Source organism: Hemiscyllium ocellatum, chromosome 15 (assembly GCF_020745735.1).
Source record: "Hemiscyllium ocellatum isolate sHemOce1 chromosome 15, sHemOce1.pat.X.cur, whole genome shotgun sequence".
NCBI classification, from domain to species: Eukaryota; Metazoa; Chordata; class Chondrichthyes; order Orectolobiformes; family Hemiscylliidae; genus Hemiscyllium; species Hemiscyllium ocellatum.
In genome coordinates this window covers 30322839-30341528 of record NC_083415.1, presented here as the reverse complement: position 1 = coordinate 30341528, position 18690 = coordinate 30322839, and the positions used below count along the sequence as shown (strand labels likewise).

The following is an 18690-nucleotide window of genomic DNA, read 5'->3' as shown; positions in this document are numbered from 1 at the left end:
ACAACACATTTTCCTACATTATACTTCATTTGCCAACATTTTGCCCACTTACTTACCCTTTTCTTTCATTCACTCATGGGACTTGGGAATCACTGGCTAGCCAGCGTTTATTGCTCTCCTGAATTCACGTTAACAAGGTCGTAATGAACTGCCTTGAACTGCTGCAGTCAATGTGCTTTAGATTGACACAAAATGCAATTTTGATCCAAATACACTGAAGGAAAGATGATATATTTCCAAGTCAGGATGGGTAACTTGGAGGAGAGGTTGCAGGTGGTAGTGTTCCCATGTACCTGTTGTCCTAGTCCATCTAGATGGAAGTGCTCATGGCATTGGAAAGTGGTGTCTAAGGGTCTTTGACAAATTCTGCAGTGATCTTGTAGATAGTGCACACTGCTGTGACTGAGTGTCAGTGATGGAGGGAATGAGATCTTTCTGAATGTGGTGTCAATCAAACTGATTACTTTGTCCTGGATGGTGTCAAGCCTCAAGCCTGCATTCATCTGGCCAAGTGAGATGTAGTCATTACAATTTGGCTTGTGCCCTGTAGATGATGTATGGAATTTGGGGAGTTAGGAGGTGAGCTACTCACTTCACTCTGAACTGTCTTTGTTGTGATTGTATTTATATGGTGAGTCCACTTGAGTTTCTGGCCAATGCTAATCCCCAGGATGTTGATAGTGGGGAAATTAACATCATTGAATGTCAAGGAGGAGTGGTTAGATTGTCCCTTATTGTATTAGGTTATTGTCTAACATTTATGAGTCACAAATGTTATTTGCCTCTTGTAAACTGAAGCTTGGATATTATTCAGGTCTTGCTGCATTTGAACAAGGATTGCTTCAGTATCTTAGGATTCATGAATGGTGCTAAAAGTCATGTGATCAGCGGTGACCATCCTAACTCTGACCTTTTGATTGAGGGAAGGTCATTAATAAAGCAGCTGAAGATGGTTAGTCCTGAGGAACTTCTGTACAGAGTTCATTATCAATATCTCTCTGCAAACTTTTTGTATATCTCGGACAAATTGTCTTTCTGCCTAATTTTGTCCACAAATGTAGTTACAGAACATTTGTAACCAATTAGAAACAAATGTCCTGTAACCACATTTGCTTCTAAGCAATTAATGTGTACTGTATATTATGTTGTAGTCCCAGCATTGATCCCTGTAGAACCCCACTGGTTACAAGTTGCCAACCTGAAAAAGAGCCCCATATCCCACCTGCTATTTCCTGCTAATTCTCTATTCATGCCAAAATAATATCTCAAACACTGTGGGCTGTTATATTATGACTTAACCTTTTGTGATATACCTTACTGAATGCTTTCTGGACGTCCAAATATAACATATCCACTGGTTCCTCTCTATCCATGCTGGTTGAGGATTTTTCAAAAAACTCGATTAAATGTTTTCCCTTTTGTAAAACTATGCTGACAGTGCTTGATTAGATTATGATTTTCCAAATGTTCTGGTATTATTTCCTTAACAATTGATTCCAATAATAAATGTTAGGCTAATTGGCACTTTTGCCTCTTTCTCTTTTTGAATTAAATTAGAAGATTGGATTTCATGGAGGAGAAAGAGCACTTTAAACTGCCATAAGAGAAAGGATCATTTTCAAATTAATCTTGTTCTGACCAACCAAGGCGAGATGTGAAAAAAGAAGGGGAGCCTGGTAATATCTCCTCCTCCTGGGAGCTTGTCAGTTTAGGGTATCCCATCGAGATTCATAATATATGAAGGAACCTCACCCTGGGACTGCTGTAACATTGAGGTAAGTTACTTGCCTCAAAATCCTTGACCTCTGACCTGCTTTTATTTCTACTGTAGCTATATGCTTGGTCCCATTCAACCTCTGGTCAATGGTAACACCAATGATGTTGATAGATAGATATCCACTCCCTTTTCTGTCACATTCTTGCAGACAGACAGAAGCATCATAGTTGATGTTGTATATAGAGATATATATAAAATATATGGATTTCCAAGAACCTTTGATAAAGAACCTCTTAACAAATTTGTGAGCAAAACTGATGCCTGTAAAATAAAATGAATGATTGATAATTTCAGGAAGCAGCTAGGATAATTATATTTTTGTTGTGAACCATGGAGTAGTGAGACTGGAGAAAGACAGCACATTCTCATCTCAGTCACAACACTACACAGTTCTCTCAGCTACTATCCATATTCATCTGGAGCTAACAATTTTACCTCTCTGAGATCATGTTCTTCCCAAGAGACAGCAGAGACCTGCAGCTGAGGGTATTGGGCACAGCTCCAGACAATGCACATGTAAAAACCCATGGAGATCGGTGTCCTTCAAGGATGGCTATAATGGAAGTAGACACAATCTGAAGCCTTAGCAGATAAAATCATACCAGAATAATATAGAACAAAATACTGGAATGCTCTTCAGGGATTTCAATCTTCAACTTTCATTCATCTTTCCTATCTAGCCACTGTACTTAGCTTGAGGAACTCTGCTGACTGTTATTGCAATTCACCTCAGATGACATTGGTGGATGTCTTCTGGCTGTGCAAGATGTTGACAGCTCTTGCCCCTACCCAAGTTCTCCTGCAGATGCAGGTACAAGCCCCTTGACTGAACCTGATAGAGGCAAAGGGGAAACTAGATGACTGGATATTGAGAAACAGGGCAGCTCTGGAGTGAACTGATACGACAATCCCTAGGGTCTCTATGGCAGCTGTCATTGACTTTTATATTTTCTATTTTTGCATCTTCATAATTCCATAAAACTTTTCATGGAGGCAGTCACATACTGACAAGCCAGAGACAGAACGTCAAAGTAAACTTTTACTCCAGACTGGATTATTTGTGGCAGGTGTACCAGACAGCTCACTGCCTGCCCATGCATCTCCCATCAGCTCAGACACACCAGATACCATATGCCTGGTGCTGCTCCTGGCTCTCTCTACATTAGACTTAAAATAAAATGATCAAGCAACTAAAATGATCAATGATCCTGTTACAAAAAAATTATTGACTTTTATGAAAAACACTCAAAAAAGATGCTAAACCACTTAACTCATACGGTTTATAACACGAAAATATAAATGTTCACATCCTCTACATAACCCAAAATACTCAGACAAATGGACACATACACACAGGCTAAAGGTAAAATATGGATTTCTATCTGCAGAGATTTGTTTTGTGAGGCAAACACTTTTGGGCAGTAAGACTTTGTTCTTAAGGGTGAAGAATTTGAGGTTCTCAATGGCAGTTGGTCTGACATGCTGGTCATGAAACACAGGCAAAGGTCTCTGAGATGTAGTTTTCTCGGGAAAATCAGTATTGAGGATTTTATTCCAGACATCTCTTCTGATCAATGAAGGTTCATTAAGACTTGGGCCCAGGCATCACACCAAACCCACAACAAAGGGTGTTTCAGAAAGAGGACAGCTGGGCTAGGAAGTTCTTTTCCTTCCTCAGGCTAGTAACCAACTGAAAAACCCAAACAATTCCCAAAATAAAAGCTACAATTTGATAATCATAAGCCAAGACATTTGCAGTAATGGGCAGTTTTCACAAGACACGTGGCCCTCAATAAATGCCCTGTTAAAAGAAAAGTTTCACTGTGCTGTCACTATCACTTAAAAAAAAGGTATCCACAATCCCTCAAATTCCAGTGCACAAAAATTATTGGATTTTAACCAAACCGTCAATTTCTCTTGTCATCCAGTATTCCCTACACCCACCAGCCTTTCCTTTCAGCCTAACAGGAATATACTTTCTCTGGATTCTCATTATCTCATTTCTGAAGGCTTCTGATTTTCCAGCCGTCCCTTTACCTGTGAACAGCTGCACCCAATCAGCTTCTGAAAGTTTTTTGCCTGATACCATCAAAATTAGCCTTCCTCCAATTTAGAACTTCAACTTTTAGATCTGGACTATCCTTTTCCATCACCGTTTTAAAACGAATAGAATTATGGTCGCTGGTCCCAAAGTGCTCCCCCACTGACACTTCAGTGATCTGCCCGGCCTTATTTCCCAGGAGGAGGTCAAGTTTTGCACCTTCTCTAGTAGGTATATCCACATACTGAATCAGAACATTTTCTTGTACACTCTTAATAAATTCCTCTCCATCTAAACCCTTAACACTATGGTAGTCCCAGTCTGTGTTTGGAAAGTTAAAATCACCTACCATAACCACCCTATTATACTTACAGAAAACCGAAATCTCCTTTCAAATTTGTTTCTCAATTTCCTGCTGTCTATTATGGAGTCTTAATACAATCCATTTCTATAATTGCTATGATATCCCAGTCCCATGTTCCTAACCATGTCCTGAGTTCATCTACCTTCCCTGTTAGGCCTCTTGCATTGAAATAAATGCAGTTTAATTTATCAGTCCTACCTTGTTCTTTGCATTGTCCCTGCGACTGTTTAACTCGCTTCTTTTCTCAACTGTACCAGTCTCTTTCCTCAGTATCTCCCTGGGTCCCACACACTCTCCTTACTGGTTTAAAAGTCCCCTTCCAATTTAGGTGCAATCTATCCTTCTTATACAGATCACTTCTACCCCAGAAGAGATTCCAATGATCCAAAAATGCAAATCCTTCTCTCAACATTTTAGGTACCTCCTCTTGATCGATTTTTATCCCATATAATGTCATTTGGTAGCAATTTTTATTTTCATCTTGTATCTTTACTTACCATTGGCAACTGATCTCATCATTATATTCCTTGGAAACCAACTTTTATTCACAATCTCAGAAAGCATATGAGAAAAAAATCATGAGAAAATTGAAGAGAATGTAAAATGGCCTTTATTTCATTCTCTCCTATTTATGCTTTTTTCCAAACTTAAATTCAGCACTGTAGTTTCAAGCTGTTCCCCAAATGATGCACCTTACTTTTCATCTTAGCAAAATTTAATAACAATTTTGGATATTTTCAAACTGAATCATAAAGGAACTATTGAATGGTGGCATCCAAATTCAACAAGAAAATGAGGCATACAGCATATCTGGGAAATGAATGTGTTTTCACACTTTTTTTTCAGCAACGATCAGCAATGTTAAAATTGTCTTGGCGGAGTAGTTGTATTTGCTTTGGAAGCAAATGGTGTCCGTGCCAAGCTTTTTAAACTAAATATTGACAACACTGAAACTTTGGCAAAGGAAATTATCTGCAGGCTTTTTTTATACACAGTGTGTCAGATTGCTTTTAGATGCAATTGTCAGTAAATTTGTGTTTCTGATGGAAAGAAAATGAAAACAAGAATGCATTCCTTTATTATAATGCTGCTAATCAAGTTTACTACCATGGTTAATGCAAATAATTGGAACTGGAGTGTTGATTGTCAACCAGTATCAACATCACAGTCTTATTTGTGCATGTTAGTAAATCCTTAGTGTACAAAAGCTGCATAATTGTGCAATCTAATCCCTAGTGTTGTTTTAAAAATTATTTCTGATCAACCTGTTCAGAGATGTTATCTCTGGAGCAGATAGGATTTGGACACTATCATTCTGGTCCAGAGCTAGGGACAATACCACTGCACCACAGGAGCCCAGTTATCAGTTTTTATGTTTTTAAAATCCTATTTTTCTAATCAACCTGTTCAGATATCAGTTTTTATAACTACTGTTTAAATTGGTTTAATAATATTCACATGGAAATTTCTCTAAGATTGTTTGATTGCCTACAACAGATTGACCATGTGGTTACATTATTAGTTCTAGTATGATAAGCTTCTTGGAGAGTAAATGGTCCTTCAGCACTTTTTAACCAGTTTTTCCCATGGGGTTTTGGGTATTTTCCCTCACCTACCTACTCAAAGACATTATTATAAACCTCTGGAACAGATAGGATTTGAATCCAAGTCTCTTGGCCCATGGGTAGGCAAACTACCACTGTTCCAAAAGAAGGTCTTCAGTTTTCAAAACTCTCTTTTCGATTGGTCTAATAATAGTTGCACAGAAATATCTCTAAAGTTGTTTAATTGCTTACTACAGGGTGATCATCTGGGTAGTTTATTCGTTCTAGTATAATAAGCCTGTTCTCCAGATTGATGTTTGCATGGACCTCAATCAAGTGTTCATTATCTCTGACAGGAAATCACATCAGTTCATTCATTAAAAAGCCCAAAAAAGAGATGAGCACTCTACAGCTTTACAAATTAGTCAGTGCTGATGTTTCGCAGTTTGACTCAATGGTCTCCACACAAAGCTGCTGGAAAAAATACTTCCTCAAAGCATAAGCTTTTGACGTATCAAAAAAGAAATCACAATTATAATATACTTCAACAGATTTTGCTACCTTCCAATCTAAGTTTAATTGCTATTCTTGATCTGCAGATCCAACAATCCTGAGAGCACTATAAATTATAACTCTTCATGCAAAGTAACTACATTGTGTTAAAACGTTTTTGCAAAAATAATTTTTCCATTGCAAATAAATTATGTAGAGCAGAAGTTGATTGGTATTGACTTATTTGTTTCCCTTCTCAAGCATGTTAGGGCAAATTTAATTAGCTACCATTATCAATGCAACTTTTAAAGAAGGAATATGAACATGTTGAGCAAGTTAAGATATTTTAAAGAATGAAATTCCCATGGTTTTCAATGATGCACACAATTCCAAGGAACTGTTACAACTCAGAGCCTCAATCCATAACATCATTTCATGGCAGATTAGAAAAATAAAATGCAGAGTTTATTACAATTCCTGAAGTTTGCTGTATTGCTTTAATGGGGTTGAAGAACTTTCCAGAGGTTATCATTGATTAGCCACAGACCTTTTGCTTCTCTGAGCTTGGAAGAAAATAGCATTATGTCTGGAAGGACTGGACTTGATGGGCTGGTTATACTTTTCAGTTTTATTTGCAAGGGGCCTTCTTTTGCAATTATCTATTCCAAAACGTTTCAATCTGGATGATTTTTCCACACTGCTCACCACCTCTCATTTATATTTCTATCACTTAATCTTGAAGTGAGCTCTACCCATTCTGTTGCCATTTGAGTACTTTTCGAATACAACCAATCCAAGATATGTCATCAAGTAGCACTACATCAATGAGGAAGAAAACAATTAACCTTATGTTTACTGCAAATTACTTCATTTCATCTGTAAAAAGTCAGTAAATTACCAACCTATCTTTTATCTCCCAAGTGTCCATCAAAATTCAGCAACCATTAGGCCATTTATTTACTAAAACAAGAGCATAGTCAGCTATCTAAGCATATACTGTCAGTGTTTAAAAAAAAACAGTGCTGTTTACATGAAGCTATTGTTGCATTATTCTTCATCACACATTCTGAATTTTCTTATAATTGTTGAAAAAATGCTGTATTATTTTAGAGGCAATAGCAGTCAATAAATTCAAATTTAATCCTAATATTTTTTCAGATATAATGATTCATTGCTGCAATAAACCACAGTATAACATGCTAGTCACACAGCCCTTTCAGAAATGCAATAGTTCACTGCTTTAGTTGGATAATAAAATCAGTTTAAAACTACAGCACATATGCTTCAGTAAAAGTATTGCCAAGGTCAAATGTAGGTGTTTCTCTGAATGCAGCATAATTATTTTGCTCCAATAAACTTTTATTTCAGTGGATCTTTAAACAAATGCAATGAACTAGAAATATCAAAATTACAATTTTATGTTAGACAATGATATACTCAACAAATGTTGTTAACCCTTTTCATTTCCTATGCGAGACTGAGTTTAAACAGTTTTCTTTTAAGTTTTTCTGAACAATGGTCTTTTTGTTTGAGAAGCCCCGAGAGTCTTGTCCTTACTGTATATACAACGGATGCTTCCCTGAGGGTGAAGCTGATAGTATGTGGAGGATACAATCAATGTATCTGAGAATGAATAAGGCACATCAAATTATACTCTCACCTGATCCTCTTCACCGCCACCCTCTTCATCATATTTCAGAATATTGTCCCTGACATCGTCCTCTGGGTCAATCAGAAGTTGCTTTGTCTGTCGCTCCTTATCTCTGCGTTTCATCCACACCACAAACAGCAAGACCAGGACTGAAAAAAGTTACAAGTATGTCATTATGTTATCAGCATGATACAGATAGCAATTTAGTCATTTCGTTCTCACTGTAATACTTACTTAACAAAATGATGATGCATATAAGGATTGCAATAATGGCTCCTGTGCCCAATCCAGCAGCTGCAATAGCACCAATAGCTGTACAATCTCCATGTTCATCACAAGGGCAGACTTTCACTTTAATGACAGAGGTGCTAGATAATGGAGGATTACCAGAATCTGTAATTATGATTGGAACATCGTATACACCAGCGACCAGGAAACCGATCCTCAAACTGAGCTGAGCAGAGTCCCCTGAAGAATACAGAGAGAGAGAGAAAGCAAAAGGAATTCAATACTCTGTGAACAATTCAATGAGCTTTTCCTCAATTAAAAAAAAGAGATCATTTCAGCAGTGATTGTAAATCATAAGCAGGACAGATTTACAATTCACACAAACTAGATATAAGGAGAGATCATTCTTCATACAAATGGAAGAAATGACTATAGTCCATGATTACCCACAAGATACTCAATATACTCCAGCTGAGGAACCAATTGTCAGGATCTCAGTACATCAGTTAATTAGCTCAGGAGTGCTGTGACTGTTATTATTAATGTTGGCCCAGATTCTGGTCTCCAGACAACACTGACTGCATGGTAATTGTCCAGGAAGTTTAAACTCCTGATGGGCAATTACCCTGCTTTTGAAACCCTGCAAAAAAGTCCCCAAATATATGTTAGAGTTGGAGACTTTGGAAAGTTCCAACTTAGTCAATTGAACAGTGACTCAGAGGTTAAAGCCTGCTCTCACTCTTGGATGACTATATAACAGAACTCACATACCCTCACCAATTACTCATAACGTGTTAGGCCTAAAACCACCTGGACTGATGCCCAACACAAGACTGTACCTGCTCAATTTAACCTCCTGACATGTGATCCGTTCTACTATCTCATCCACAACTGGCACCCATAACACCTCCTTACCCAGTGACATGCACACACATGACCCACATCTGCTATCCTACTCCCTTATCCACTTAACCCGTCATTATACCTTTGCAACTACCTGCCATGAATTCTACTCTCTCAACTGTTTGTGACCCTACCCCATGCTCCCTACCTGCTACCCCAGCATTTCACCCAATTATGAGCTACCTTGCCTCCTCTCACCCACTTGCTAACTTACCAACTTACTCTGTTGACAGCCTTGCCCACTTAGCTTACATACTTACCTTCCACGGGAATTTGGTAAACAGGGTTTGGACCTTTAAACCCCAGAATTTAGCAGTTACCACTGCGTAAAAGGGGTGTATAGTTAGGCCTTCAATATTGATCCTGCTACACTCGAAGACTCCAGGGTGAGGTATACTTCATGTTTTTCAAGAAGCCTGCATCAGAGCAGGGTAAGTGAAAGGAAGCAAAGTGACAATCGAACTGTGATTGCCACTTCTCGGAAGATTCAGCTCAATATTTCAAACTCAAACACATTATCATTCCACAGGGCAAAGATGTGCGGGTCAGGTGAATTGGCCATGGTAAATTGCCCGTAGTGTTAGGTAGGGTAAATGTAGGGGTACGGGTGGGTTGTGCTTCGGCGGGTCGGTGTGGACTTGTTGGGCCGAAGGGCCTGTTTCCACACTGTAAGTCTAATCTAATCTAATTTGTACAGAATATCTGATTATTTATTAAATCTATTACCAACATTTATTCTGCAATAATAATTTTATGTATTAATGTATGCACATTTCATTACTTATGTAATGGATTTTCCTTGTACCACAAAACACACATCCTATGACATTGCATTGAGGGGAAATATGCATTTTGTATAAAAATATCACAATGCCAAATTAACAAATGTTTAACATATAGATAAGCAAGTTTAATTTCATGTCTATCAAATTGTGTCATATTTAAATGGACATTTATATATTCTATTAGCATACAACATTAAGGCTGTCTTTCTGAGTACTTGGACACTCAAACTCATTTAAAAATTAAGCTTTATCAAGTCATATTTGCAAAAATAATTCAAGCACATGCTACTTTCAGAGTATTCTATCTAAATAGAATGAAATGATTAGAAAACGTTCAAGTTACCTAAACTAGTGTGGACAATGTCTTCTCTTATTCCCACTATACATCCTTGAAGATTTTAAAGTATCTTTCAAAATGTATATTTACATAGAATACTCTGAAAAGAACATCTGATGAATTAATTTTGTAAATATTACTTGATAAAGCTTAGTTTTCAAGAGTTTGAGTGTTCAAGTGGGCTTGTACTCAGAAAGACAGCCTTAATGTTGTATGCTAATAGAATATATAAATGCCCATTTCATTATGTGTACAAAGGATTTTCTCTGTATCACAAAACACATGTCCAATGACTTTACATTAAGGGGAAGTATTTCTATTGTTTAAAAACATGATTAACAAATGTTTAACATACAGATGAGCAGAATGTTAGCACCAAAGTTAGTACCAAAAAAGTAATCAAGAATTCAGTTTTTAAACTTACAATATTTGCATTTTGAACTCCTCAGGTGGTTTAAGGGTATATTTGGGCAAAAAGAAATCTTTATTTAATAGGTTATTATTAGTACAGCCAATTTGTTAATGTTATCTTGATTGCGATGCTAAAGGTTTGTTACATTCCTCCCAAACCAGTCAGCAAAACAAAATAAAGTGCAAGTGAAACTGTAAAAATGGATCAGCTGATTTTATAAACAGAGGACCTGTTGTGCAGAACCCAAAATGACATGTCTATGGTCATCGAGTAATGAACTGCAAGCTGTGGCAGTTACCTTGCTTATTTGATCATGCTGGAATATTGAGCCTGATATTAGTATTCTAAAGAGTAGTAACTTACAAGAATGATAAGATCTCTTCATGTTTCTCAGACTTTGTCGGACATCTTATCTCGACAGTTATTAACACATTCATAACATTTGAGATTGCATCAGAAACTAGTATTCCAGACACTTTATAATAATAATGTTTAACCTATGGCTTATTGATGCAAATGAACTTGTGTTAAACACTCTTACATTTTGGGAATACTTACTTCAAATTTAATTATAACCACATACAACATCATTGATTTCCTTCTGTCTTTCTGAATAATTTTAAAAATGTAATACAAGCAGATATTGTTTATTCAAATCAATAAGTATATATAACATAAAGAACATTACTTTGTTCTTTATCTGTGAAATAAAATGTAAACAATTTAACTCAACAGTAAAATAACACCAAGAATATGAAGATATATGTGTATTAGGATCATTTGGAACAGAAGAAAAAAAAAACTCACCACAAGCAGTCTTTCTTTGGCAAAGAAAAACATCCTACAGAATCATTACAGACACTTGATACATACAGCTCATTACAGTTACAGAACCAAATTAAATAATTACTGTGGACAAAATTTCAATCTTGATTATGGCTTTTCAAACACTGAAACCTCAGATTTTGACTCTAGACTCTTTCTTATTGTCTCCGACCTGTTCTTTGTTTGTCACCAAGATTGTGTCATCCAAACTTTGACATGTCCATGCAAACTGAAATCTCTCTGTTTCCAATCATTCACATAATTAGCAGTCAGTCCCATCTCAAACCTACTATGCTCCTGTCCTTCCTTCTCATTCACCTCTACTTCAAGCCACCCATTTAAGGGACTCCTTGAAATAAAGTCAGTTATCTCTCTCTGTTCTGCAATGCGTCTGTCAAGGTAAACAATGCTGCCTTCAGTCAAGAAGACACTAGCTTAACCATTCTGTTCTCTCCCTTCATCCAACAGCCTTTTATATGATCATGGTGTTGAGAAATTAATGAATAAATCAACTCTCACCCTTCTCTTTAAAGCAGTATACTTTAATTCACCCCAGTCTCCCCACCTGTATTTGAGAATGCCCATTTCCTATTGTCTCCCCAAGCCCTACCCAGGACATTGGTTGAGATCCTGTCTTCTCATTCCCCTTGTTTGTTGCACTAAAAAATTCAACAATAATTATTTCATGTAGTTCATCATCTGTCCTCTTGAGTCTATTTGCCACACAGATAGTTTAATCATTTCTCAGTAGGCCTGCTCCAGTATACATGAGCACTAAAATAAAACAAATAACTGTGGATGATGGAAATCTGAAACAAAAACAGAAATTGCTGGAGAAACTTAATAGATCGGCAACATCTATGGAGAGAAAATTGAGTTAATGTTTCAAGACAGATAAGTGAAGTTCTGAAGAGGGGTCACTGGACTTGAAATATTAATGTTGTCTTTCTCTCTACAGATGTTGCTGAGACTTGCTGTGTTTCTCCAGAAATTTCCGCTTGTATTACACTCGATCACTAGTGGGTCTGACTGTCAAAGATATTCACTACATTATGTCCTTGTAAGCAACAATAATACCAGTTTTGTTTCTCCATTACTTGTGCCTCCTTAAACTTCCCTTCCCTTCCTGCTGCCACACTGATTGTGAACAGTTAGTGAAGTTCTTTCACACACTATGGTTGACATCATCCATTCAGCCGTCATTGCTGCATCACTTCTTTCCCTTAATCACCAAGTCACAATTCCGTATCCGCTCACCCTGAACTTGTCTCACTCTCTAGATTCTTACTCATCTCTTCAAATATCTTCTCATCTTGTCCAGGAAACCTATTCTTTGGACCTCATTCTCACTAAACTATTGACATCCAACTTTCCTTTTTAGCTTCTCTGATTACTAATATTTTGAAGATTTTGACTGACTCATACTGTTACATTTGCCTTATGTAATTTTCCATATATTTTAGAGGTACAGCTTTTTAGTTTTAGAAATGTAGCTTTAAATCTAAGTTCAGTGGGATAAGCAAGACACAGGTCAGCCCATCAGATGATAAATTCTCAACTTGTCTGGACAGGTGCAACTCCAACAACTCAATCATCAAGGCCTCTTACAAAAAACTTACAAATCCATGACCTTTACCTCCTAGAAGGGCAATGACAATATATTCATGGGAGAACCCAACTTGCAAGTTCTCCTCCAAGTGTCATTGCCATGGATCATGACCCCAGATCACCTATGGATATATAAAACTTTAATTACCATAAGTGTTTTTATTTTATAATGAGGCACTTGGCTAAATGTTGACTGCAGTGGTTGGCTGGAGAGAGAAGGGCTCTGGGAACTCAGATCTGGCAAGGTGTCAACGAAGCTTCTAAGAGAGAACCCATATTACAAACTGAATTTATAGTCTCCTGTGATTATCTCAGAAAGTGAACATAGTGGTAAAACAAACAACAGCAATGTTGGCAAGAGACATACATGTATTTACCACCTTTCAGTAAAACACAGGTACAGGGACCAAAAACAGCTTCAACCCTAGTTTCTGTGTGTTACAGGGACTGACATCCCCACGTGTGGACCATTGTGATCCAGTTTGAGGACAGTAATTTCAATCCTCCAGACTGATGGTGAAGTAAAGGGAACAGACTCTCCCTCACTCAGCTTGCTGTCAGTCAGCAGGTGCAGAAAGGAGAAAGTGAGGACTGCAGATGCTGGAGATCAGACTCAGAGAGAGAGGTGCTGGAAAAGCACAGCCAGTCAGGCAGCATCCAAGGAGCAGGAGAATCAACGTTTTGGGCATAAGCCCTTCATCAGGAATGGCTGAAAGGAATCAGGACCAAAGTGTTTCAAACAGTTCACAAAGCCAAGAATTTAGAAAAGCGACTGTAGAACTACCAATGAATATGTTACTGGTAACATCCACTGCAAAAGCAGAAACATTCAATGATCTGCTCTTCACAAACAGTTCCATAAAGCTTATTTTAAAGAAAAGTCAGTTTTTTAGTCTCACCTCTTATTTCTAATCAATGTGTATTTGTGTTCCCTTGCTATTTCTTCTTGCATTTAGTAATCAATAAATTCACTCTTTTTGTTAAATCAAGAAAGCCTGGTTCAACTGGCTCCTTTTAAACCTTAAATTAATTGGACCATGGGGGAAAGGTATCCACAAGGAAACAATCATTCTAAAATTAATCTTGTTGTGGGCTGGGTAAGTAACCAAGGGGAGCTAGTTCTTCCATCCTCAATTAAAAGCTTAACAGTTTGAGGTCTCTTCTAAGGAACAGTACAACATTGGGTAATCTCATCTGGGCACTAGTCATACCAATATGCCATTGAAATACATTTCTATTCCCTCCTGTTGCTGTTCTGGAACTCCCTCCCTAACAGCACTGTGTGCACACATATATTTTATGGACTGCAGCTGCTGAAGATGGCAGCTCAAGGGCAATTAGGAATGAACAATAAATTCTATCTTAGCCAGCGACTCTGACATATGAATGAATATAAAAACAAGTCTAGCAAGTCACACAGGCTTAACATAATTACAATTCAAAAGGCAACTTGTGTAAAACGGTGACAGCCATAAATACTATATAAGCTGACTTAGTTAAGGAGTTATAACATGACATCTACATTTACTCCAGTAAATTTTATGTTATTTATGTAGTTTCCCAGCATTACAAGAAACTTAAAAATTAAAGGTTGTAAATTCCTAATACTCCAACAGACCATGTGTGTCACGTTGTCATGGAAATGTGTGAAGATGGGCAAGTTTCTTTGCTTTGAGTTTATCTCTGTGGCTTCAGTTAGAGCATAGCCAGCAGGCAGGACTGTTTGATGGTTGGAAAGCAGGTAAGTGACTGTGTCAGCTTTTGGTCTTTTGTAGTGGGTTTACAGAACTCAAGAGATGAAGTCAGAACTGAGTTAAGTGCTAAAACAAACACGTGGAGAAACACAAGAGTTCTGGCAGTACTTGCTGAGTTAATATTTTGAGTCTAGTACTCATACTAGACTTGACTAGGCTGTTTTCATGTGTGATATTTTGTATCCTGATGAACCTCTGATTCCGGATCCCCTCCAGCTCAAAAGACATCCATTTTCACTTCCTTGACCCTAACCACATCTGCTGAAACGCGCAACCCTGCTCTTACTACCTTCAGACTCAAGTATTCAATTGATCTCCACCTGGCCCTTTATTAACCACAATCCATGTACTTCAGCTACACTAAAGCTCTGCTGACACTCTTTCATTCCACAGAAAGTCTTGCCTCATCTCTAACCCTTTGCGTCACTGTGATTGGCTCCAGGTGCCTCAATGTCTAACATTTTAAATTTTCATTGATGCACTTAATTATTTTTGTACTTTTGCTTCTGCATGACTTTAAAATCAGAGCTGTATTTGCCCAAATTCTGTACTTCATCAAAGGATTCTTAATCCCAGAAGTTCCCATCAGATTTGGAGATGTTACGTCTGAGTGGGTCAGTGATCAAGAGGAGTCAATAGTAACTCAAAGGTTCCTTTAATAGTTCCCCTCCGCACAAGTTAGAGTAGATTTTTAATCAATTCCTGGGTAATGTCAAACTCAAGGGCCCTCCAAATTCTCAAAAAGTTCCAGAAGCATGGAACTTGGCCATTGAAATTTCAATTTCGTGGCTATTTTCCTCAGAGTTAGCTGTGTCAGGATTTCTGCATGACAACAATGCATAGCTCCATCGATGCTGCAGAAATAACTATCCAGACATCAGAATATCTGTACCTTTATGTGATTTTTTTTCATACTGTAGGTAATCTCACAGTGGATCAGTATATACAAATAAAATGATGTACACTCTCGGGTGAAAAATCATTCTGATAAAAAATCTACACTGTTTATAGAACTAAACACATTTCCTCTTTTTTTCCCTCAAACTCATAAAGCATATTAAGCAAAAAAGAAACACAGTTTCTTTAATGGTTTGGCACCTCCAAATTTAAAACCCATGAGATGGATCAGGCCAAAGTGTAGGCCATTGAGAAACTGGAAGACAACATATTTACATATCTTCATCTCTAATCTGGGTTCACATTATAAACAAGATGAAAGTCTATTTTTTTCAAGTGTAGGCGAGTTGTTGAGATGAATATCAGCCTGTTAAATTTCAGTAAATAATCCACATGGAAATTATGTCCAAGTTCAGAAAGGTCAAAGCTCATTCAAGTGGCACGTCACGGGTAAAAGACAGCAATAGACAATAGGTGCATGAGTAGGCCATTCTGCCCTTTGAGCCTGCACCACCATTCAATATGATCATGGCCGATCATCCTTAATCAGTATCCTGTTCCTGCCTTATCTCCATAACCCTTGATTCCACCAACCTTGAGAGCTCTATCCAACTCTTTCTTAAATGAATTCAGAGACTGGGCCTCCACTGCCCTCTGGAGCAGAACATTCCACACAGCCACCACTCTCTGGGTGAAGAAGTTTGTCCTCATCTCTGTTCTAAATGGTCTACCCTGTATTTTTAAGCTGTGTCCTCTGGTTTGGCACTCACCCATCAGCGGAAACATGTTTCCTGCCTCCAGAGTGTCCAATCCTTTAATAATCTTATATGTCTCAATCAGATCCCCTCTCAGTCTTCTAAACTCAAGGGTATACAAGCCCAGTCGCTCCAGTATTTCAGCGTAAGGTAGTTCCGCCATTCCAGGAATTGACCTCGTGAACCTACGCTGCACTCCCTCAATAGCCAGAATGTCTTTCCTCAAATTTGGAGACTAAAACTGCACACCATACTCCAGGTGTGGTCTCACCAGGGCTCTGTACAGCTGCAGAAGAACCTCTCTGCTTCTATACTCAATCCGTCTTGTTATGAAGGCCCGCATGCTATTAGCCTTCTTCACTATCTGCTGTACTTGCATGCTTACCTTCATTGACTGGTGTACAAGAACACCCAGATCTCTTTGTTCTGCCCCTTTACCTAAATTGATTCCATTTAGGTAGTAATCTGCCTTCCTGTTCTTGCCACTAAAATGGATAACCATACATTTATCCAGATTAAACTACATCTGCCATGCATCTGACCACTACCTAACCTGTCCAGGTCACCCTGTAATCTCCTAACATCCTCCTCACATTTCACCCTGCCACCCAGCTTAGTATCATCAGCAAATTTGCTAATGATATTACTAATACTATCTTCTATGTCGTTAATATATATTGTAAAAAGCTGTGGTCCCAGCACTGATCCCTGCGGTACCCCACTGGTCACTGCCTGCCATTCCGAAATGGAGCCATTTATCACTACTCTACACAGCGTGAAAGAGAAGAAGTTATGCTTGTTCACAGCAGACATAAAGTCAGAAACCTGGTATGGTATTTCTAATCCATTCATGGGATGTGGATATCACAACAAGGGAAAAGTATTTTATGCATCTCTAGTTTCTCTTCAGTGACTTACAGGCTATTTGAGAGCAGTTAAGAGTCAAGCACATTGCTTTAGATATGGAGTGACATTGAGAAGAAGGCTATTTAACCCATCCTTCCATGCTGGATCGGGCAGACACATTGTTGACAGCAGATGTCTTTCCCAAAATGACACTTAAGCAGACAAATGTTTTTCTACAATAATCTGGCAGCCATAATTCCTGATACAAGGTTCTATTGAAGATTTATTTGCTAATTCAATTTGTATTCCCCAGCTGCGGTGGTGGGATGTATATTCATGTTTGTGGATCTGAAATGCTCGTCTCATGACAAAACATACAAGCAATTGTTGCCTTACGCCGTAATGCACATGGAACATTGCTGTTAGCTTCAGAATATTAAACCCGAGACTCATTGATACATTCCGCAGGTAGGAAACGGAAAAAAATTACTTTTCCAGCACTGCTGTGCTGCACATCAAAAGAAATATCCACATAAGGCCTCCAATAAAAAAATGTATATTGTGTATGCATGAAAACACAAATTTAAACGATTACTATCTTAAATTATCATTGAAAGATGGCAGCTCTCTTTGAATCAGTGAGCTATGTGGACTATATGATCAGAAGTTTAAATAAGAGGTCCCAAACCCTGTTCTGAATTTCACCAGTCCTTTGGAAAGAAGGGGCTACTCCCCAGTACTTCTGGCCTCAATTGTGCATCTTGACCTGACTCTGGAAAATCGAGGAATTTAAATTGACGCTGTTTCAAAAAATAGCAGGTACTATTCTCAATGTCTTGATTAATATATATCAGTCCATCACATCACTAAAATAGATTATCTGGTCATTATTCTATTGTTGTTTGAGGGAGTTGACTGTGCAAACATTGGCTATTTTATTTCTTATGTTACAACAGTGTCTGCAGTTTTAAGAAGTACTTCATAGACCATACAGCTCTTTGAAATGTCTGGTGCATAGGAAAAATGCTATTTAAATTAAGACATTTCTTTTCCCCTGGATACTTTCAGGGACATTGTATCAGAATCGATCTTTTAACAACCATTCTAAATCTAAAGGAGCTGATTATGATAAATATTAGAAAAAAAGTATGCCCATATTGCCATTTTATGGCATGTGAGAGACAACACATTATCAAGGATTTGCTGTGTTCCATTTTTATGTCCTGAAATATGATATAAATAGAATCATTTAACTGAGAACCATGGCTTCACTTCAAAAAGAAATCAGAATAATTGTGTTTTTTTGTAGCTTATAATGCAGACATTCTGACTCCTGATAACTATGACTAGGATCCACAGTGGTTTAGAAGCATCTGAAAGAAATGTGCTGTAATATATTATGACAGCAAATCTTGTGGAAGGAGTAACTACAAGCAGGATAGGAACACAGACTCAATATCCACTTTCTATA

At 37.8% G+C, this 18690-nt stretch overlaps 1 protein-coding gene across 2 annotated transcripts in view; it reads right to left on the bottom strand.

The window, feature by feature from the left end:
• LOC132822921 (cadherin-4-like) overlaps positions 1-18690 on the bottom strand; it is a 672789-nt gene that overhangs the window by 28503 nt on the left and 625596 nt on the right. For both annotated transcript variants that reach the window (XM_060836327.1, XM_060836328.1), the window contains 2 exons: positions 8104-8337; positions 7879-8018 (listed from right to left, as the gene is read on the bottom strand). In XM_060836327.1, coding sequence (XP_060692310.1) covers positions 7879-8018; positions 8104-8337 — 374 coding nt within the window. The remainder of the gene's footprint in view (positions 1-7878; positions 8019-8103; positions 8338-18690) is intronic.